The 22097-nt window shown below is 42.3% G+C and overlaps 1 protein-coding gene across 4 annotated transcripts in view; it reads right to left on the reverse strand.

The window, feature by feature from the left end:
• The window catches only part of DCAF1 (DDB1 and CUL4 associated factor 1), a 57830-nt gene extending 36992 nt beyond the window's left edge, over positions 1-20838 (reverse strand). For 3 of the 4 annotated variants that reach the window (XR_010885377.1, XM_067303279.1, XM_067303281.1), the window contains exons 1-9: positions 20800-20838; positions 15297-15414; positions 10117-10193; positions 9311-9384; positions 8253-8366; positions 6180-6317; positions 4893-5396; positions 3608-3709; positions 1167-1325 (exon numbers count right to left, since the gene is read on the reverse strand). Coding sequence is in view for 3 of the 4 variants with exons in the window: in XM_067303279.1 (XP_067159380.1) it covers positions 1167-1325; positions 3608-3709; positions 4893-5396; positions 6180-6317; positions 8253-8366; positions 9311-9384; positions 10117-10193; positions 15297-15406 (1278 nt within the window). In the remaining variant the exon portion in view is untranslated. Of the gene's footprint in view, positions 1-1166; positions 1326-3607; positions 3710-4892; positions 5397-6179; positions 6318-8252; positions 8367-9310; positions 9385-10116; positions 10194-15296; positions 15415-17926; positions 18050-20799 lie in introns of those variants that run through there. The other variant, XM_067303280.1, reaches the window with a different exon arrangement.
• Between the last annotated feature and the right edge of the window lie 1259 nt (positions 20839-22097).

Below are 22097 nucleotides of genomic sequence, written 5' to 3' on the forward strand. Positions count from 1 at the left end.
TTAAAAAACCACTACCCTAGCCTCTATGCATTTAATAGTGTTAAGCATGTCAAATCAAAACAGAGATTCAGGCAGCACCAGAAACTAGGAAAGAATATGCAAAAATGTAAAGTTACTAGTTTAACTTCTTCTATCTTCAACTGAAAGAAAAAAAAAATATCCAAACACTCCCAGTGACAGGCCTGGAAGCAGAAGTCATCACTCTGAAAGTGCTTAAGGCTGCAATTTAGCAGTTGCCTTGAATGAGTCTTAGAGCAGGATGCTCCCACATGCCAGTACTAATGCTCACAAGGCAAGGACAAGCTGAAAGTGTGCCGATTCTTTTGGCACGACAGCAGCTACAGCATAAATTGGATCATTTCCTAAATGTGGATCAGCATGGAAGTGCTGCTGCCATTATAAGGAAAGAAATATAATTGCCATTTAAAGTATCCGGGAAACTGAAGCTTAAGGGAAGACTGCCATACCAACCCGTCTGAAATGATCCTCATGAAGGAGCACTAAAACTGACAGGAGGAGCCTTTTATGAATTTCTTTTCATGATAAAACATGAGGTGAGGAACTTATCTTCATCATCAGCTATTTTAACATTTATAAGCTCAGGCCACAGAGAACCCTTGATATCATTTAATTTGATTTCCTGCCCAGTGGAGACCAGACTGCAACGGAGGACCAAAGCAGGTCTAACAACATCAAAGTTACACTGCTGTCCTGAATCTGTCCAGGGACAGCATAACACTGAAGCCATCAGTAGCCTGTGCATGGAAAAGCAATCCCAAGTATAGGAGTCAGCTGGATCAGATGGGAAAGGAAAGACTAATGAGAATGGAGTTTTGGGGTTTTTTTTGTTTTTTTGTTTTTGTTTTTTGTTTTAAAAGCAAGAGGGGCAAGAGAAGGGTGAGGAGGGGGAAGGATGCTTTGAGACAATGCCCTCAAAACAGAGCTCTTCAGCTACATTCCCTGGGAGCTGAAACCCATAAACAAAGCACCCTCAAATGCACCACTATTTATATACTTCCCATTGACTCTGCGCATACCAAGGTCTTAAATATAAATTTGCTTTTTAGCTTAAGAGATGTTTATTCACCGTTTGAACTTGGGTAGGAAGAGCAAGTCCCTCAAAACCATGGGAATCACTACAGTTCTATTAAAAGAACATCTCTTACCCTCTCCATGGCATCTTGATTGTAAGACAAATAATATAAGCACATGGAGACCCCTGTGGCTGCCATAGAAGGACGTGGGATCTCTAGCAATTTTTGCACTCCTCCATGAGCAACAAACTCCGTCGCAAACTTGTTGTGCAGCAGCAGCGATGCCAAATGCTAAGGAAAGATGAAAGTGGATTAGATTAGAATTCTTCAAACTGTTGTCCGCTCTCCCTCCCCCTGGAGGAAGGCAGATGGCAGAAAAAAACAGCACCCCTTGCTTTGTCCCTTTTTTTCTGCCTCCCATTATACTGAATTGCAGAATGGAATATTTAGCCAATATATTACTTCTATATGGCTTTTACAGTAATTATGTCTCCCTAACTATTACAAGTGCCATCAGTACAGTAAGTTATTTTGCTTGAATATTGCCTGAAGAGATTGTTAAGGTTTTCCGCCAGAGTGCAATTTAAATGAAGCTTAGATATCTATTTCTTGCTGGTGTACTCCAGAGACAGGAATTGAAAGTTGCATAGTGTTGAGGTTATCAGCAGCCCTGCTAAAAACAAGCAAAGATATCACAAACCTTTCTCCTCAACTGATCACCTTCACCTGTTGCAGATTTTGGGTATGAGCTGGTACTAACTCCAGTCACTAAATATATAATTCTTGCTTCCTAGCTGAGGCTAATCTAGGCTAAACTTATGCTGTCAGAAAAGGCAGTCCTGCCTTTCTTCCCTGTTCCCCTGTTTCTGCCTCTTCCCTTGTGCCAACACTAGCATTAAAGCAGTATCTAAATTAACGTCAAACTGATCTGTCTGAAAACTAATCCAGGAAACAAAACAAAAAAGTGAGCTTTACTCCAGACTGGCTCCTTTATCTGGTTCACTATACGGCTGCACAAATGTTAGGGCAGGCACGAGGTAGGAAATGGTACTGCAGACATCTACTGATTAAACAATCACAAAAGGAGTGGAAAAAAGCCACTATCTCTTTTTTAAAAAGATACAGATTTGGTGCAGCTGTTATTTGTCTTCTAAAACAGCACTCGTATCTAATCAGTGAACTAGAGCCTGCTAATCAAAACTGCTGCACTCTTTCTTTGGTCAGAAGAGTTGCCTCTAACTACACAGGTACCTGTATATTCTTTGTTTTCCCTTTGTAGCTTTTTTGGGGAGGAAGAGGAGGAAAGCGGAAGGGTGTCCCGCATCAGAAGCCTGACAAAAGGGTTCTTGTACCACAACAAATCTGACCCAAAATTCCATGGGTTAAGTTGGCACATTATCAGTTACAGATAAGGAATGCTGTTTCAGGCTCCACACAAGAAGTGTAACTTATTTAAGAAATAACAACACAAAGGTAAATGACAAGCAAAAAAGGCAGCTGTAGCAGGTTGTTTTACACTCGCTGCAAAAGGAATGCAGGAAAAGCGGAGCGATTCAGAAGTGATCCAATGGGACACTAAGCATTCTTCTTATTCGTTCTATATTAACTCACTTGCTAAATCACTACGAAATATTCAAGGTTGCATTCACACTTTGTGTATGCCATATCGCTGGCAAAGAAAATTTTACAAAATGAAGGTTAAAGGCTACTGTTAAAACTCAAGTGTGCAGCTGCACTGAAGTTTACTGCACTTCACTGTATTACCTACAGGCAATACTAAAGGTAAACAATAAGAAGTAAAAGGTAACCACTGCACGCACACACATGCACACCCCCAACTCAGGTAACCTACACCTTTTGTGGGAACACTGTTCCTTGGAAATAAATCCTTGGACAAATGACAAATCAAGGCATTAACGAGAGAGAGAAAGATGACACTGGAGGTCCAGAGAGAGAAGTTACTGCAAGAGAGGGGAAAAAACTCACAGAAAAAAATATAACCTGTGCTGCTGCTGCATTACAGGTTCAGATAGGGAGGGATATTTTGTGTTTTCATTTCTTGGGGGAGATAATCTACAGATAGCTTCATATGAGCAATCATATTTTCAAACATCAAACACAGAGGCGTCATGCTGGAGCTTCTGGGAGTGAGCTGCTTATGCTTCTTACGCCTTACAAATGTCCCTTGAGATGACAGGCAGTGGAATAACTTAGGAGTGCCATCTAAGGGCAGCAGAAACACAAGCGTTTGATAGAGAAAGGAATTATCATCATCTTCAGACAGATAGATGGCAGGGGAAATTAATGGCGCTTACCTCACAATTAAGACCTTTTTATCCTCCCCCCTTTTTTTAATGTTTCCGAATTAAAAAAAAAAAAAAAACAAAAAAAAAAAACCACAAAATCCCAACGCATTCAAGTTGAGTCAAAGCCAATTCCAATCCCAGGGCAGCCTGTAAGATGCACAGGCCTAGCGGAGGTGAGCATTCACCTTTGACACATGCAGCAGACACGCACTCACAATGTTTCACAACGTTTATAGCAAATTTTTTTGCATTCCTAAAGTAGTTTACCTTAAGGGCTTCAAAAGTGAGCAGCACGTCATTGGTTCGCTTCAAATCGATGTAGTACATCATCAGCTCTCTTGATCCGAGTTGCATAAAGATGGGTAGCAGCTGAAAAAAATTAATTAGGAGGCTAGCTGAAGGTTTCATGGGAAGGTCAAGGTCTGGTTTGGTTTTTACTCTCTCAAGCCCCCAATTTTCCCCTATTAGCAGATACCTGTTATGAGAGGTCAGTGGTAACCAGCTCCATCCATAGGAAGCAATAAAGGTTAACAGACCTCTTGTAATACATCTGCTGACTGCAGCAAGGTGCATGACAGCTGCCACACGGAAATCTTAAGACACTCCTTCAAGTGCGGCTATGGCAAGTCCACACAGATACCACCCTGGCGATAGGTTCCACTTTCCATCTGTGCAAAGACAACTACCCGACAACTGAACAGAAAAAAACAGGAGAGCAGGGCAACAAACCAAAACCCTTGCATAATTCTTTGTGTAACAGCTTTATAGTATTAATTCCTATTTTTATATCCTATTATTGCTGGCCTATGAAGCGATCCAGTCAGCATGCAGGGGATTAAGGGACAATGTTTCTTCGGCTCTCTCAGAAGCAGGACACACAAGTGCGCGTGCACACACACACACAAATGCATATCACAAAGCAAAACTGTGTTTGTTGCTTTGTTCCATCTCAATTCAAATACATCCAGCTAGAAAAATGATTAAGCAGAGATACAGGTGGTCTGCAGACCTGGGCTAAATTGAGGTTTATGGTAACACAGGGAAAAGGAAACGCTCTTTGGTAAATCTGATACAGCCCAACTATTTTGTCCATATTCATAACAACAGCTCTCAAAAGAATCTGTGTAACGTGGGCACTGCCAGTTCTTATCAGAACTACTGCTGAGGTTACACAAGCCATTTCATTTAGCATTTCAGTTTCATATTTCCTCAGAATTTTAATGTGGAGTCTAACTCCCCTAGAGTAAGCAGGGGAAAAAAAAAAAAGTGACTTGCCCCGTATCATGTAAACAAAACCTAGAAGTATACAGAACCCAGGAACTGAACTCCTAGTGCCAGGCTCAAGCTACTAGACCTCACGCCTGCTGGATTCCTAACACCCTTATGACTTCAAACAGTTTGAAAAAAATCATCAGCACCTTAGGAAAGCCTACTGATCTCAGTCATATCAGAGCAATGTAATAGTTCTGCAAATTCTTCACCGCAATACCACTTGTAGTTTCGCCAGGATAATTCAAGCACAGAGTGCTTCCTCCCACCTTCATATGCTCACCTCTTGGTACTCCCCTAAGGGAGTCAGGTACTGAAGAATAAGCCTCTGCTCTATGGCAGGAGTCAAAGGGTAAAGTGTATAATTAGTGCCAATCACCCACGGGGACATTTCTGACCAGCTGCTGTTGGACAGTTCAACAAACATCCGCTCCGGTTCTGAAGCGGAGAATCCCAGCTTTTGCTTGGCCTTCCGGAAGCCGTCTCTTTCATGCTGTTTCCCCGATTTGCTTTTTCTCAGGCCCCCATCGTCCAGTTTCGTGGCAGAGTTTACTCTGCTACTGGTCTTGTGACTCGAATCAAGATGAAAGGAGATCTCCATATCCCCAGCAACTTCCTCTTGCTCTCCATCTACTGCCATCTCCCCATAATCCATATCCACAGCCTCTTCATCCAGAGGCAGCAGGGGATCCGACGGCACTTTTCGAGGACTGGGACGCTTGTTTTCTTGTTTCGTAGTCATTTCAGTAACCTGTAACTCTCGCAGTCGCCGAAGCACCAAAGCCACCTGTTATACAAATAAGCAAGCATGAGAACACTTTCTGCCTTGAACACGCAACTCACACTGGCCATATTCTTGCTTTTAACATCCGACCAACTCCTTAGCATAAAATATCAAGCATGCTGTGGTGTATATTTGGCCCACAGAAATAATGGTTTAATAGCAAGAAGAAGACTCCAACCCTTTTTGTTATAACTACTTTCACTACAAATAAAGTATCAGCCCGCAGCCTCCTTTTGACTGAGAAGGATTCACCTGTGTTTTGACATGCTGTACAGAATCCCGAGAGCCAAATTTGCCTATCCCACCTGCTTCTAAGTCATTTCAATCGCCGATATAAGTCAGAAAGAATCAATACTAAACTGGCAAAAGGTTTAGAATAAAAGTAAACAGAATTTCATATTAAGTTGTCCCATGTTGATTTATCTTTAATTTTAAAGTCTCAGTCCAGTACCTAAGCCACCACATGCAATAATTATGGTTTTAAAGCAAATTTTTCAAAAGCTTTAGGGGAGCCAGGAACATAAGACCCATAAGAAAGAATAGTATTTGCTTTCTTAGGTTTCCACAGGCATTTTTAAAAACACAACCTGGGCAACAATAATCAGGCTGCATACCACAAGATCAGCAAATGCATGGCTGGGAAAAGACGCAAAGCATGAGCTGCCAACTCTTACAGCTATTACTAGAATGACTGTAAAATCCATATATTAATTCATGAACAACAACAAAAAAAGGGTTATACATATCTGTCCTCTAAAGAAGAAAAGCACATCAGTAGATCATTACCAGTTGTGAGTTCTCATCCCTGTAATTTGCAGCAATATCTTGGTTTTCCATAGCTCCTCCCAACAGCCCTGTTGCGTACGTCCTCAGTGGCTGATCAGCCTCTCGCGCCCACTTAAAGAGGTTTTCAACTATGCCTTCCTAGAATGAGGAAAGTAAGAAAGTAATTCCAACAGTTATACTTCAGTTTTTCCTCCTTGGCCCCAAGGAAAGCATCTGTTGGTAACAATTCTTCCTGTCTCAAGTAATGATTGGGCTGGATTTCCTGCTGATTAAGTTATGAATCAAAATTTTAAACTCTTGGGAAGCAAAAAAAAGAAGAAAAAAAAAAAAACTTAACAGTGCAAGCTGCATAAAACTATTCCCAGGCAACAGGTACCCGGCATCAAGATTTGCACACCTGCAGAAATCTTCCAGAGTGGCAATTATTGCCTAGAAAGCGGCAAAACACAAGTTTAAATTGATTAGCCAAACAAACAACACCAGAAAAAAAACAAACAAACCAACCAAAGTGCTGGTTTCACTCATGTAATTCCCCAGCAATTTAGCAGATTTCAAAGGACTGGCATTGAATATATACCAAGTAGAATAAAATTTGGCTAAAGTTCTTACATTTCACTAGAAGCTTCAAAGCATACTAGGGCCAAATTGAGAAGCGACTTAAATAAGCAAGCTAGCTGTTGCCAGAGGAACTATGTACATTAATGATTACTCATGAACCCAAAGAACAATTGTCAACACGGTCACAAATCCAGAATGGTTTGAGAAAAGAGAAGTGCATGGAAGTATATCAACTGTTACAAATGAAAATCTTCATGTTAAATATAGTTAATGATTTTAGTAGTAACAAATTAGACAGTATTTGAACGCAGCCTGACATGCATTTTTTTAACCAGCCTGGATAAGTGTAAATTAAAATTAAAGTAGTCAATTAAAATACAGCGGGTAAGAATGGAAGATTCCATTTTTTTCTCTAAATCATTATGGGACCTTGAAGCAGCATGTAACACATTATTAGCTTAACAGGGATCTTGCACGTGGTTTGGACCAGTATAGTTACAACATGATAAAAGATCAGCTAAAAGTAATGATGAGCAGGCATATATTTCCATGAGAACTCTCAGCTCACAGATTTTTAAAGCACTGACTATTATATATTTAAATTCATATTATTATTTAAATGCTCTTAAATCATTAAAAATCAATGAGATGTGAAATACATTGGCCGCCAGAGGGCCTCTTTATGACTGTAATAATATAAACTCTTAAAACAGTGCATTTGGTTAACTGTTCTAAAAATCTCCTACATCTAAACACCCAAAGTTACAGCATGGAACTCAGCATAGGTTCTCTAGTTAAAAGAAAAAGAAAAAAACCTTAATGCAAAATTTGACTTAAAAATTTAATTTCAATTCACATAGAGATTTTTTATCTCAGAAAAAAAAGTTATATTCGAATCCTCCCTAAATAGCAAATTATCGTTTTGCTTTTAACTTTTATGGATCAAAATCTCTAAGCCATAACCTGTGGACAGGTCAAAGATCTCAAATTAAATTCAATTCACATAGGGAGCATATTATTCTTCCCTCTTATGTTTTCAGAGCTCATACTCATAATTTTAACAGTAAAGAAACTCATTTGGGACTTTCATATGAAAGCAGCATCTGATTTTCAAATTTAGGATTATCTTAATTTTACAGACAGGAAACTGAGGTTTAGGAGTAAAATTACTGGGTGAGCCTACTACAGCAAGACTTAGCATTCTGTATGGCCTGCTCCATACCCAGGCCCATAAAATATCAGTTCAAAGGATAACATTTCCCAAAACATTACATCAAATTCCAGTTCCTCTGTTGCATGAATCAGTCTCCATTATATCTTAGAAGCTACGGACCACCCAAGATTTGGTGAGCCGAACAAGCTAAAGAAAATAAAAAAAAACATTAATAAGACAGAATCGATCATCTCCCAGAGATAGAACTTCAATCTTTCTTTTTACTGATTTCTCCTGTTGGAGGAATTGTTGGGGTATGCAATATGCCAAGTTTATGAATCAAGCCTTAGTCTAAAGGATACCTTTTCCTGAAAGACAACAGCAGTTTCCAGTCCCGGCATGATGTCCAGAAGAAGTCGGCAGGCAGCAGTGTTTAGTGGAGGTTCTCTGCTTGTCATCACATAAGCATTCACTAGCTAGAGAAGATCAGGAACAGCATTGGTTTGAAATTCATCTCTGACCAAAACCAAAGCAGTGAAATCCTTACAACTCCGCAGCAGTAAAATAATAAAATGAAAAATATATGTAAGCCCTGGATCTACAGGCAACAAGTGTGTTAACCTGCTCTCCTGAATGCCTCAGAAGTTGAAATAACTTCTCAGAGAAACAGAATTTCCTTCCAATCTGCTGTTCACTGACTGAATATCCATCTTGAACTGATTTGTAAAGCCAAATGCATAAAAATACAACTGAAGTCTGAACAGAAAAATGGAATAGCTGAAAAAATATGCACTTCTTCAGTGGCATCTACTTTTGCTTATCACTTACAGTCTAAGACAGAAAGCTATATGCAAGCAATCCGGCAGAATCCCTACAGCAATATATATCGATACAGATATTTTAGGGAGACAAGGGTAACAAAAGTTCTAGCAATAAACTGGTGTTACAAGTGTAGCAAGGCAAGAGGAAAGCGAGACTTTTGCCTCCTAATCCTCTCCCTAAGTCTCCAAGAACTATTATACTCCTCTGCTCTTACAGGCAGCCCAGCATTTCCAAGTATTTAAAGGTAGAGACTCTAGTCATTGGAATTAGTGGTATTAATTCCCATTATGAAAGTTAATTATGCTTTTAAATTTGTATTAGAGGAGCAGTAATTTCTTTAGAGTGATAAACTTTGAGAAGAACTAATTCAATTATTACTATAAATATTCCAGCGCTCCTGAACAGCTAATAAACACCCCCTTCCTTGAGTCACTTTAACAGTGGCAAGCAAGTCACGGTTTAAATCCAATTTAAGAAACACTGTTACGAAAGAAATAGTCCCAACACCAGCAAAATTAATATTAAATAAGCACAAAGTAGACAGAAATCATGAGAAGGTGGCAGGGATTGTCAGGTGCAGTTCTCAGGGCAAACCTACCGCATTCATGAAATCATCATTCTTGAAAAGTATCCTTAGCAAGTGACCAAGCATGCACTCTGGGTCTGCTCGACCTGCAGGAGAAACAGGAAAAGACTCACCTAGCTACCTCAAGACTTCAAGATTGATACTGAATTGCTATCCTCAAATCAATTGTGCAATATTCTAGTTAGCAGAACCTTTCTCAGAAGGAAAATTACAGGAGAAATTTTAAAAATCAGTAACTGAGTTAATATTTCTTCTAGTAGGCATTACCTCTGTAAAATAATGCCCTACTAATCAAAGCATAACAGATCTTGTCAGCCCAAGAGTGTTGAACTGTCATTTCTGTGGACAGTGAAGATGTGGATGTAAGTCAAACCGTCTCCAGTAATTCGGAAATAAATCACCTCCCAAAAAATCCCCCCAAAAAAACAAAACAACAAAAAAACCATCCCAAAGCACTACACTTACCCAACGGCAAATTCAAGGCAATTCAAGATAATTTGAGATGGACTACCCTCTCTGTCCACCTCAGACCCGGTATTTCACATTAACTTGTTAACATAATCATACCCTTATTTCCTAAATCAACCTCTGAAATACTCCTCCAAAAGTCTACCCAGAGCCTCAAAATGTTGAAAACAAACTTCAAAACTGTCAGATATCAACACTACAGAACACAATTCCCCAGTTTGAAAGCAGTATCAGACCTTGATAAGCAGCAGAACACGTTCAGGCTAGATTTTGCTTACTTTTAAATATGAGTTAACCAGGTACCAGCTGAGATAGAGCTGGGGCTGCCAAAGACATTCAGCAAATCTTACCTGGATGTCGGTCATCAAATGGGTCTGGATCTCCTTTGCGGTACTCTTCAGTCTCCTTCTCAATCAGCTCAGACATTCTACAGAAAGAATAATAGAAAATGAGCAGAATCCACACTCAGTCTTGTCCTCGTAGACAGCTCCTCAGTTTGTCAATATACTATAAAACAGCTCATCACTCTCCTCTGAACTGTGTTCAGTGCTATCAGAGGATTTCAGACTGTCCGCTAAAGAAGAACGAGGAAAAAGAGACTTGTCTTTTATACCTCATTCCAACCCACCCCAAACACACTCAGCCCATATCAACATCCTGGCGATGCACAAGCGTACTGCTCTGCAGGAGGCTGGCTGCCAAAACTCCAAGAGGGGAAGCAGCGAATACAGTAAGTTTTCCTCCTAGGAAATAGGTAATTCCATCCTACTTCATTCGGTTCTAAAGAGAATGAAAACAAAGCTTATCCTGCCAGAAATCTCTCACTACTTTAGAAAGCTCTACTGAGATATAATACAGATGGGCCAATACCTTTCATTTACTCACATTAGAGTCCTAGTGATGTTCTACGACGCATCCTGTAAGAAACTCCCAATATTGCACTTTTTTTTTTTTTAAACCTGCCTAACAGTTGGAGAAGGCACTACCAGTGAAGCAGTATGACTGCCTCCGCTTTTACTAATGGGGTTCTTTTTACAGAAGACATAAGGCATGGGGGGCTTGTGTTATCCTAAAAAATAAAAGGAAAGAAGAAAAAGACCATCACATAGTCTCTCTTTTGCAGTAGGGTAAGTCCTGAACGGGTGACTTAGTCCTCCTTCCTATTCAGTCTGTGCAGGGGCACCTGCTCAAACTCAATGATTTTGTTCTAGTTGTATCCCTTCAACTCCATCCAAGCTCAAATTTTTACCAGGCGTGTCAGCTTTTGTAACAGCTAGGCCAAGGAGAAACTCAGCTGGCTACCCATTCGTAGACCTTCAAATACTTTAAATGCTCCTCTGTATCAGCAAACTATCAGAGGCTGTTTTAAAGTTAAGCCTTCCCCTAAATTGAGAAGCAGCCTCAGCAGATACAAGAAATCCTATGCTCTGATTTACTTAGAATAAGCTATACAGGAATGAATTATTTCTATTTAAAAGAAATGAAGAACAGGAGAGTATCTCACGGTCAAACAATAAATACTCCTATAGACATGCACTGTCTTTCTTCAAGAAGCTTTCCAGCAGAAGTACGTAATGTTTGAGGTGAAATAAAGACTGGGATTTAAAAAGCATTACCAAATTCATCTTATTCCCTTGGTATAAAACATCATTCCCTCCCCTCTCCTGAAGTCTAGAGTGGGGTGCAGAACCTATTGTCAGCACAGCAGTTTAATAGAAGGTCTTCATACCTCAGGGCTAGTGAACTGACTACAGTTTATTATCAGGGTGGGAAAATTGCGGGAAGGCTGCAGGAATTCCTGGAAAAATATTTCTTTCACTTACAGATTTCCCTTGCAGAATGCCAGTGACTTCTGCTCCATTCCTGTTACCTTCCAGAAAATATCCTGTGCTGCCAGGAATGATTAGAGGCAAAAATGTACTTAGTCTTGCCTTTGTGAACTACACTGATTTGCCAGTGTGTGCCAAAGGATGATGTTATAAAGCCTGCCCAGAATGTAGCAACAGCAAATTACCTTATTGGGAACAAGAAGGGTACTTCCGCGCTTTTCTCTGATCTGACAATTAACTTTCAGTAAACTGTTTATCCTGTGGGGTTCTAATATTTACTTTCAGTAAGCCTGAATCTGAAGAGATGCAAATTGTGTCTCTTGCTAACAGGTGGCACAGCTTGAGCTCTCACAGATTTCTGGCAAAAGCAAGTTACTTAAGTATGCCATTGCCAGCTCCTCTTCCCCCCCCCCCGAAGGAACTAATAGCTTGAGGGGTGCCTGCTGACAGACAGCTGGGACAAATGGGGAGTTGAGAAGCTGAACCCCAGACTTATCAGGTCTTTTTAGGTGATAATCAGCATTTTGAAAGTCTGCCAGAAAGGACTGACAAGCAGCCTGGAAAGCAAGTGTAACATTCTTATCGGTCCATCCTGTTTAGGTAGGCAGCCAAACAGCGTGCCAGTTGAAGCTGCTGACTGGTCCCAGGGACAACAACATTATCTCAGCCTAGATGAGACAGGCACACGAATCGCTGATTACAGTTTTTTGAGACAAGTAGGCACAATCATTTGGCCGACATAAATAAATAAATACACAAAACACACACACTGCTGCTTTAAAACTGACTTTCAAAATGCGGGTGGAGGGGAAAATCAAACTTGCTTATATTACCCTTCTCTTCATTAAAACATACAAAGGTGGCTTCAAGAAGATTCTTACCAGGCCCACAACCTCAATACAATTAAAAAAAAAAACACAAAAACAAAAACAACAACAACAAAACTCCTTTCCCCCTCAACAGTTCAAGTGTTAAGTCTTTTCAGCCCTTTTTGTTTGAGAAGTGTCTTGGATGAATCTATCTAGATGGTTTGTCAGCTCTTCACTGCAGGGAGAGAAGAACCGAATAACTAAGAAAGCTCATTCCATTTTCATAACACAGTTACATGCGCAAAGTGCTTTGTTGAAAGGGCTTTAGCAAAAAGCAGTTCACAAAAGTAGTTAATATTTACTCAGGTTGTGAGACTTCCTTGGTATTATGTTGAGAGTTTCAACATAATGTTGTTACATTCACAGTTTGCATGCACACAAAAATCTAAGTTTTATGTGGCAGAGGCAGGGGGGTGTCTTTCCCTCTTGCTTTTGTCTTATTTCTTGCCCATCTCTTTACAACTGCCTTTGCAGGTCATCTTCAAAAAGTTAATCAGATTCTCCTCATTTTCACTTGCTACAAACTGAGCTCACCCTGGGGGTGGGGAAAGAAGGGGCAGTGGGCTACATACAAGTATCTCTCAACTTTGCTACATCCCCACTGATCTAGACAGCATAATTTAAAGCAGTCCAGATATTGGCACACTATATGCCATGTTTGACTTGTGGAGATGAAGCCAGAAGGAATGATGTTGAGGTGCTGATTTATTCCCTTTATTTAAAAGGCTCTCAGGACCCCACGAAGGATCTGGCTCCCAGGATTTGCCAGCATGTTTCAACACTAGTTGCACCCAGACTATGAACTAATGCTTTTGAAGGATTTCATCTACAATTTCTTTGAAAACCATATAATATTATGTATTGTCATTTGCTGACACTGTTTTCTTACGTTCATACCTTCTGATAGTCCAGAAAACTAATTTATTAGTTAATCCAGAAAACTCACTTTGGAACTGACAAGTCACCTGTGGCCTGTAAGTCACCCTGTGGTTGTTACCGACCTACTATCGTTGAAACACTCACTACTGCACTCTCGCACATGCTGCCTCAGCATCATGTTTAATGGACTCCCCTCCACACAAGGAAGTTTTCTCTCACTTGCTCAGAGGGCAGGAGGAAGTAGAAAAATGTCACTCACCAACAAGTGTGACCACAGCTTCCTCTGTATTAAGTCTAAAACAACGTGCAAGAGCACTATGCTGCCTCAGCACATCAGCTAACAAAAGCTGGAGTTGGTAAGCACTTGTAATATCTCTTCCAACAGAGTCTTTTAAACCAAGGCTATTTCTGAAATCCTGTACTCCAAACAGAAGCATGGCTTTCACCGATACCTGAAACAACGGAAATCCAGCATCTTCCAGAGCCAGCAAATCCCCCTGCTCTCTACCTTAAATCAATCTCCACTAAAGCCAAAATACCCAAGCTTTCCTCATCCGTTTCAATCTGCCTGCTGCACAGAAACCTTGGGGATCCAAAGGAGGGCTATCAAACTTGCTTGGGCACAAATAATGGAGGGAACTCGAAGAGCTGAGCAGCAACAAGTGCCAAAATGCTATACACACAAGAAAATACATCTTTAATTTTAAATTCAAATTTCTTAGAACACAGAAACTTTCTGGCACTCATGCCTGCAATAAGAAGTCTGGAAGCAGCACATACAATTCTTTCAGGGCACAAATCAGACAACAAATACACAAAGATACACTAAAACACGTCTCATGTTTTTCAGGAAACCTGCTCATTTTTAAGGGCTTCGGATTGGCATTTTGCTGCTCATCTCCCTCTTCTGTGCTCCCTCTTATTCTTTAAGAAAAGTAGTAAAAACAGCACAAAAGTTTTACCAACTAGGTGAGGCATGGCACAGATCTGTGCAAAGAAGCTCCACCAGTCTGGTGCCGTTCCCATCGAGGGTCAGCTCAGGATCTGAGCACCGAGGTGCCTCACCCAACAACGCAGAACAGTGCGGTACAGAAGCCTGGGTTGTTCTTAAACTACCAGCAAACACATTAAAACCTTCTGTATATACTGTTGGCAGACCTGTGGCCTACCTTGAGGTAGGAGGAGGAATTGGGTGGATTTTCTGTGAAATTCCCCTTAAAGCAAGAATATCATCAGTTTACCCAAGAGAGGCTTGGCTCAGAAAGCCACAAATGTAACTGATATTCTGAATGTTCTTCTTGTAGTAGAGGATGTCTTATCAATAATGCTGCTGCTACCCACCAACACATCTCCCAAAACATAATTTATTGGCCTAGGGGATGTTTTCCCTCACACATACAACATGACAATGCCAGTCAATCGATGACTGGTTAAAAAAAATTTTTTTTTTTTTTGAGTTTTAACACCTCCCTTTAGGCATACACAATAAGCTTGAGTAAAATTTTCTCTATATGATCCCTTGAATTCATTCTATTGAGTCTCTCTCATCCTTTCATACAATCTGACCAATGTTATTACAAGAACAAACCAACCCACAATACCACTCTGGTGAAACAACATTCTCATAGCTTTCCTTCTTGAACAACATTTTTCAAGTTTCAGGCGAAGATATCAAACTTATCTCAACTATTTAATGATTCTCCCTGACTTCTGTTATTTCAGAGTACTAAATTTATGTTTCAGAGACAGTCTGCCTAAGAGCTTTGCAGTATAAAGTTCTTACCAAAATTATATGTATTTAAATACTACACTCACTGCACAACTTTCAGACCAAAGAATACAAATTACCAACAGCTAATCAGCTACTTAAAAACTTCAAGCAAAAACAGAGTAAAAGCAGCTCTCAAGCAACTTCAGATTTTTGAATTTCAGAATTTATTTACTGGAACTTACCTGGTGAGGATTGGGACCATGTCTTGCCCACTGCCATGTTCTTTCTCCCATTGCTCAAGCAAAGCAGTGAGCTCAGCTTTGGAGTCCACATGCCCAGATCCTGAAGTCATGGCTTAGCCTGAGGCAGAGGCAATAAACAAACAAAAAAGCAAGACGATTAGCAACAAATCCCACATAATTTTGATGGATTCATTCAAATAATCTAAATCAAAGATTAAAAGCCACTTGGAAGAGGCAAGTAAATATACAGCAACAAAGAATGAGAGAGAAAACTAAGCAACAAAATACTGCTGAATTTCACTTTAAAAACTGAAAATTTCTTTCTGGTCCTTTGTCTGAGGAATAAAAAGAACACGCGCTGATTGGAAGTAACCCTAGCTACAAGTGTGTTCAGAATTAAAGCCATTTAAAATTCTACCTGAATTCTGAATACCTGACCACAAGCTGACCTGAGTTAGTCCCGTTTGCTACTGCTCAGGGATTTACTTAAGAAACAACAAAACCAGGGCAGCAAGATTATGATCACCATCATTATTCCAGTTTAACACCCTCCAGACAGCAGTGAAAGTGAGAAGAACCGTATTAGCTTCACACTGCTGGGGAGGCAGAGGAAGGCATCGTGCAGCTGCTGGCACTGGAAGGAGCACCCAAACAGCAGCAGTCGGGGAAGGGAGAGGGTCTCCGTATCACCACTTGTTGAAGGTTTCCATGAACAGGCAGTGGCTCGATCATCGCAGGAAGGAGCACTGAAGCAATTACATCAGGTTTATCAGTTTTTAGTTGCAAGCCAGCAGCTGACAAAGGTTTATTTCCCCATCTTCAAATGTGGGCCCCCCCTACAGTAAGAGGTGTCTTGTTAAGGTACCATTTAATGAAGGGAACTCTCACGTAGGTTGTGTTTAAGCCTCTAAATTACCCAGATGTCATTTTTTGTTCCAGTCTGATAAAAATCTACTAGACATATTAACAAATCAAACTACAACATAATCTGTCTCAAAATACTGCCATGCCCTTAGTCTCCAGCCTGACAGGCTGGGATGGCTGTGAAGAGATGTAACTTTATTGAAAGACACTGAGCAAATCTGGAGGAAGCAACACCCAATCCTCACTTACAAGTAGGCCTCGTACTGAGAGACAGGGAAGCGGGAAGTAGAGAAACAAAAGCAAAAGAAATCTATTCACATCCAAAAATGCACAAAAATGTCCAGTATCTCATTACCCATAACATGGCCAATATCCATCTTGCCATGAGGTTAAATATCCATTTGTCATAAGTAAATCAGAGAAAGAACTTTGCAAAACAGTGTTAAATACAGCAATGTCACGTTTAAGGCAATGACTTTCACATCAGCTCCTGAAATATATATAGTCAAAGGAGAGACTGTAAAGGGACTCGCAGTTCAACATAGATTACACAAGCATTTATAGCCGAGGTTTCTAAAAGGAAAAAAACCAACCAACCAACCAAACAAACCCACCACTATTTAAGCAAGCTAGAGGTATCCAACACTCAATTAAAACCCCTTCTCAAATCAGGGAGTGAATGAACACCACCATGGCTCTACCTCCTGCCTCATAGGTGCTTTTGAATTTAATGTATTGTGCCTGGTTAGCTAAATGCAAGACAAGAAATGAAGATCATCCAGCTGAAGATGAAGCTGGCAGAAACTGCACAAAAATCATCAACCCAAAGACTATAGAAAAAAAAAAAAACCTGCAGCTACAAGACACCCAGTCTGAAGAACACCATTTTAATAAGCACTGTATAAAATGAGCATATGCTAACAAAAAACCTGCATAAGCATAAAGAAAAAGATGATGTTTTTTAAAATGGATAATGGTAATTACTTGTCATTTATTTAGAGCATTCATTATCCATTCATCACAAAACTAGACTGGGAAATTTGATGCAAAAGCATAAATCACTTTAGGAAAAAAAACCCAACACTGTCTGAATGCAGGCAACAAAAAATATCAAGATTGCTCACACACACACACACACACACACACACCCTTTGGAAAAGAAAACTATTCCAAACTCATACAGGTTCATTCCCTTTTTCATTAACTCAATAACACTTGCCAGCAGCATTTCTGAGCTTTTGAACATTACAGATAAACAACATTCAGCCAAATCTGCTTTGGGCCTCAGAACGCGAGTGCTGCAGTGGTAACTGCATTGAAACACTTCAGCCATCTCCACCTTCATTCTATACCCAAGAGATGAAAAATGTGCTTTGTGACCCCCAAAGCTTGTATAAGGTCTGCACAGGCTGTTCTGTAATCTGAAGAATAGTTGACTTCCCCTAACAACTCTTAATTATTTCAGCTAGAAAATAAGAAAGGTTGCTCCAGCAGTAACTGCAACAGGTCAACAAAACTCCAGTCAGGAAGATCACACATACATTGCTCACATTGCCCTGCCAGACATACAGTGCTATCCCAAAACCAAGTGGAAAAAAAAAATCTCAGCTCTCCCTAAAACCCAGAGCTCACTTAAAGCAAGTTACAGATCTAGATAACAGGTGCTGATACACAGCTATTTTCCTGAAACAAAGTTGAAAATAAAAGTGCCACCCCTTCTAAAGTTGCACAGAAATGGAAGTAAATGTTTTTGCAAGGTTTATTACCTATATCCAAAGGCTGATTTCCTCCTACCCAGCTTTTCAAAGGAATTTGACCATTCTAGATGGCACGGAAGAGAAAGCAGCAACAAAATCCACCTCAGAATTGTCTACTTCCACAGTTCTCATAGTAACACATACTGGTTGTAAAATATATATGGATAGAACATTAGGCAGGTGGATAACATTTTTAAATACAAGAATCAAAACCAATTGCAACTGTGCTCACTTTTAAAAGATTTAAAATCAAAGCAAAGAGCTCAAGAAAAAGGACAAGATCATAAACTATATGAACTAAACTTTAACCATCAGAAATGCACCTAACCTGTTGGAGAGGGGGCCTATGAGAACAACTCTGAACCTCACTATTTCCCTTGGACAACCTGGTGAACAAATTCAATTTCAAGATGTTTTCTAGGAACTAATACAACAGGGTGCAGCTATCTCATTTTGTATTTAAATCCATGTGTTTTTTGTAAAATAATTTTTGAAGAGATACAGCCCTACCTGTGTCAATTATAATACCTAATAGGAAAAAAAAGGTTTTTTTCATTGCTTAACCAAAAACCACTACTGTCAGAATATCACATTTAGATTCAACAGAACTGATATAAGCAAAACCTAGGGAGGCTCTGGCTTTGGAAGACAAACATTTATAACCTTATTCATTCACTAACTGTGAACATGTCCACTGAAAATCCACATGTGTTTCAGCACCTAGTGGTGCACACACTACAGCTTTAACATTAAACACTATTTTAAATTCCAATACCTTAGCAACATTGCTGTGAACTTTTTATTTTTCTGAACATAAAATGTAAAAATCTGACAAAAAAGAGAAACCCAAAGAAGCACTCAGATCCAGATACTTAGCGGTGCTCATACATTTTTGAAATCTCACTTCAGTAGGAGTCATACACCTTAGTACGTAGGCTCTAAACAGCTAAAAAACATGAGTCTTGCTGACCTCTAACTGCAAACCTTGATAAGAGATAGTCTAGTTCAAGCAATTCAGCTTGAACCTTTTGTTCCTCTACATATTTGAGCGTCATACTGACTGCAAGAACAGCACAAGTCATTCACTTACTGATTTTGTATTATGTTCATAAAAAGGATTATGAGGTTCTGAACACGCTGACCTCAGTACAGATAAGCATTTTAAAGTGTGAAACCTCTTAGGTGAAAATAAATCTATTTGTAAAATCTGAAAGCCTATTGACAGCTTGGTTACTTGGAGAACAAGTGCAAAACCCATACCTTAAGAATGTAAAAGGTAAATGAAAGAGCCACATTTAAAAAAAAAAAAAGCTTAATAAAAAAAAAATAAAATCAATTTTAATCAACTTTGTTGAAGAACTGTGTATTTAAATTCAGATGTGGGCAAGAGAGTTTGTGCATCCACATACACAGGGGCAACTCAAATTCTAATAACTACACTCTGGCCTAGCTTAAATAATCAAGTTTCGTATTGTTCTTAAACATGATTTTTAGTATGGCTGAGGAGACAACATAGATGACAAGTCTACAGTAATAATCTAACTACATAATGAAAAATTATGAACTCAGGAACCAGCATCTAATTAAATACATGGCAAGCAGATCAACAAATTTGTATGTTCTTTCCGTATTTATGTTTTAACACAAAAAATTCTTTACTTTTTAAAAATGCCTCTCATCAGAGAGGTACTCTTTAAATAGATGAAATACAAGGCAGCTATTTGGCTAAATCTGTTGACAGCCAGAAGCAACTATGCCAAAGTTAATGCTGAAGGGTAACGATGGCAACATAACTGTCAACACTGACAGTTCACTTGCAGAACAAAGTATGCCACAATCCTATCAAAAATCTTCACATCTACTGAGAATAAAATCATGTTTTGGTATCACACTTGAGTGAAGCTCTGAGGTCCTTATTTATTCAACTTCCCACTACAACCTCTAACACAAATCTGAATTGGCTGAGTTACTACAGAACAAGTTCTTTATATTGCTTTAAATATCTGTCCCCAAAAAATCATATATTTTTACAGCTAGAATATTTTTGAGGCCAGCTGAAAACAAGTAGTTATTCAGTTTCCTGGATTTCCTCTTTTACAAAATAAACCTGAAACTACATGTTGGTTAGCCAGGGCAAGCACAAAAAACAGGAACAAACTTGTGTTGTCTGCAGAGGCAGGTACAGGAGCAACACTCCACTTCAGCATCAATATCCCCTTACACAACTGGAAGGAAAGACGTTGAGACCTTACTTACCCAGAAGAACATAAAGCCTTTATCTACCCAGAAAAACACACTGCTTATGACAGATCTTACGGGGCCGCGCACTGCAGCGCGCCGCCGGCGCGGAGGCACCTTTCACGGGAAGGCTGGTCGCTCGGGCCGGCCGGGGGGAGCCGCCGGGGCTCAACCGAAGGCCGGGGAGGCCCCCGAGCCGCCGCTCGCCGCGGGCAGCGACCCGGCGGTGAGCGCCGAGCGGCGCCTCCGCACGGCCCGGGCGGGGGGAGGGGGGCACCGGGAGGGGGGCACCGGGGGCGGGGCGGCGCGGGCCCGCCGGCGAAGGACCGGCGCGGCGCGGGGCCGCAGCGGCCCGGCCCCCAGATCGCCGCGGCGTCCCCGCCGCCGGGGCGCTGACAGGCCCCGCGGCCCCCGAGACCTCCGGCGCCTCGCAGGGCGCCCCCTAGCGCGGGGGGGGGGGCGCGCACGCAGGCCCCGGCCGCCGCCGCCGCCGGCTCCCTCAGGGCCCGAGGCGACCCCCTCCCCCGCCCGGCGCGGAGGGAGCGGGCGGCAGGGCGGAGCGGCCTGCGAGGCCGGGGCCGGGGCCCGGCTCCGCCCGGGGCAGACGCGGCGCGGCGCGACCCGCCCCGCCCGCCGCCCCGTACCTGCCCGATGCCCCCGCTGGGTCGCCGCCGCCACCGCTGCCCCCGGCCCCCGCGCTCGGCCCCGCACACACCGCGGCGGCCGCGATTGCTATGGCGGGCACACACTTTGCGCGTCACCACGCTGAGCGCCGCGTCACGGCGCGCGGGGAGGCGGCGGGGGGGGAGGGGAGGCGGCGCAGGCCTCGCGCTCGGCCTCCCGGGAAACGGAGTTCGCGCCGGGTGAAGCCGGCCGCGGCCGCCGCGCATGCGCACGACGGCTGCGGCGCCCCGGAGGAACCTGGGAGTTGTAGTTCAAAGGGGGTGGGGCGGTGCGCGAGCAGGGGCGCTGTGAGGCGCTGCCATGGCCCCGTCCGCCCCCCCCCTCCCCCCCCCCGAGGCGGCGAGCCCCCGAGCACCGCGGCTCTGGAGGCCGCGGGCTAAGGGCCGCTTTCCTGGGAGGCCCACGAGCCGGTTTGCTCTGCCTTTCCCAGGCTGGCGCTGAGGAGCTCCCACTGCCTCGGCTGCTGCCGCCCCGATACCGGCGTATCTGCCAGCGCCAGAGCGGAGTGGCGAAGGCGAGGCGGGGGTCCCGGGCCTTGCCCCAGATAGCCAGGCCTCTCCGCGCAGATAGCAGGGCGGCACGCTGCCGTCCGGCCTCCCCAGCCCCAAACCTGCCTTCAGTGAGCAAGCGGGCACCGTCGACGGCGCTGCCCAGGCCCCGCTGTGTTTTGGAGGGGCTCTCGGGCACTTCCGCCTGGGAGGAGGGCGATGGAAGCAGCAGGCCCGACTGGTCTTCGCTCCGGGAACGTGATGCTAATGGGCACAGCCCTGATTCTGGATCAATTATGACTTTTTCTTCCTTTTTCATGTCAAGGCTGAATGACATTCAGTTGTGATTTGGTCACCTGCTTTAAGGTTACTTTCAGGTCGGCAATGGCTTGCTTTTGTAATAGGAGAACTTGAAGAGGAGCAGTATAGACAGGGCTTACGTGACAGGCATGCCTGCCTTAGCTTTTTCTCCCAGAGCCAGTGAATTTAGGGGACCTGCAATACTCCTCCGTTCTGATCACACACTCACCGCTTGGGCGAGTTTAACACAGTCACGTGTATCAGAGGGAAGAAGCGCAATGCAGCACAGGGGTATCAGCTTTGTGACTAGATGAGCGCACATCAAGAGCCACAATGGCTGTCCTATGGGCCTCAGTTCTCAGAGGGGTCCCCACAGCACTTCACAAGCTGGAGAAGACAGCTGTCATGTGTCCTGCTGCTCCACTGCAGGATTTGGCCTTACCAATGCAGCCCCAGGAGAGCTAGGGAGG

The sequence above is a fragment of the Apteryx mantelli genome, chromosome 12 (genome assembly GCF_036417845.1).
Source record: "Apteryx mantelli isolate bAptMan1 chromosome 12, bAptMan1.hap1, whole genome shotgun sequence".
Taxonomy (NCBI): Eukaryota; Metazoa; Chordata; class Aves; order Apterygiformes; family Apterygidae; genus Apteryx; species Apteryx mantelli.